Source organism: Buceros rhinoceros, unplaced genomic scaffold (genome assembly GCF_000710305.1).
Source record: "Buceros rhinoceros silvestris isolate BGI_N320 unplaced genomic scaffold, ASM71030v1 scaffold39076, whole genome shotgun sequence".
NCBI lineage: Eukaryota > Metazoa > Chordata > Aves > Bucerotiformes > Bucerotidae > Buceros > Buceros rhinoceros.
Genome location: NW_010420006.1, coordinates 1 through 356, shown reverse-complemented (window position 1 = coordinate 356; position 356 = coordinate 1). Strand labels below are relative to the sequence as shown.

General features: G+C 66.9%; 1 protein-coding gene across 1 annotated transcript in view; it reads right to left on the bottom strand.

The window, feature by feature from the left end:
- Positions 1 to 349, bottom strand: part of AMDHD2 (amidohydrolase domain containing 2) — a gene marked incomplete at its 5' end in the record, with an annotated part of 4,428 nt that extends 4,079 nt beyond the window's left edge. The window contains one exon of the mRNA XM_010139145.1: positions 142 to 349. Coding sequence (XP_010137447.1) covers positions 142 to 349 — 208 coding nt within the window. The remainder of the gene's footprint in view (positions 1 to 141) is intronic.
- Between the last annotated feature and the right edge of the window lie 7 nt (positions 350 to 356).

Sequence of the window (356 nt, the reverse complement as noted above, 5' to 3'; positions counted from 1 at the left end):
CAGGCAAAAGAAACCCCACCCCATCCACCCAGCCAGTCACGCCGAGACATCGTCAGATACCACAGCCCTGAGACGGGCTGCCTGGCCCGCGTGGCACCGGCTGACAGAGCCTGCCTGACCCTTCGCCGCCCCGGCCCGTACCGAGCGAGACGCAGATGCCCTGCTTGGTGAGCTCCCGGATCACCTCAGCGCTCCTCTTCATCTCCGGGGCCAGCGTGACTATCCGCACACAGTCCAGGGACCCGTAGGTGGCCAGCAGGTCCTGGAAGGCTCCTGCCTCGAAGGTGCGGAGGCAGTGCTCCGGGTGCGCCCCCTTCTTCTCCTTGCTGATGACACGTCCTTCCAGGGGGGACCCC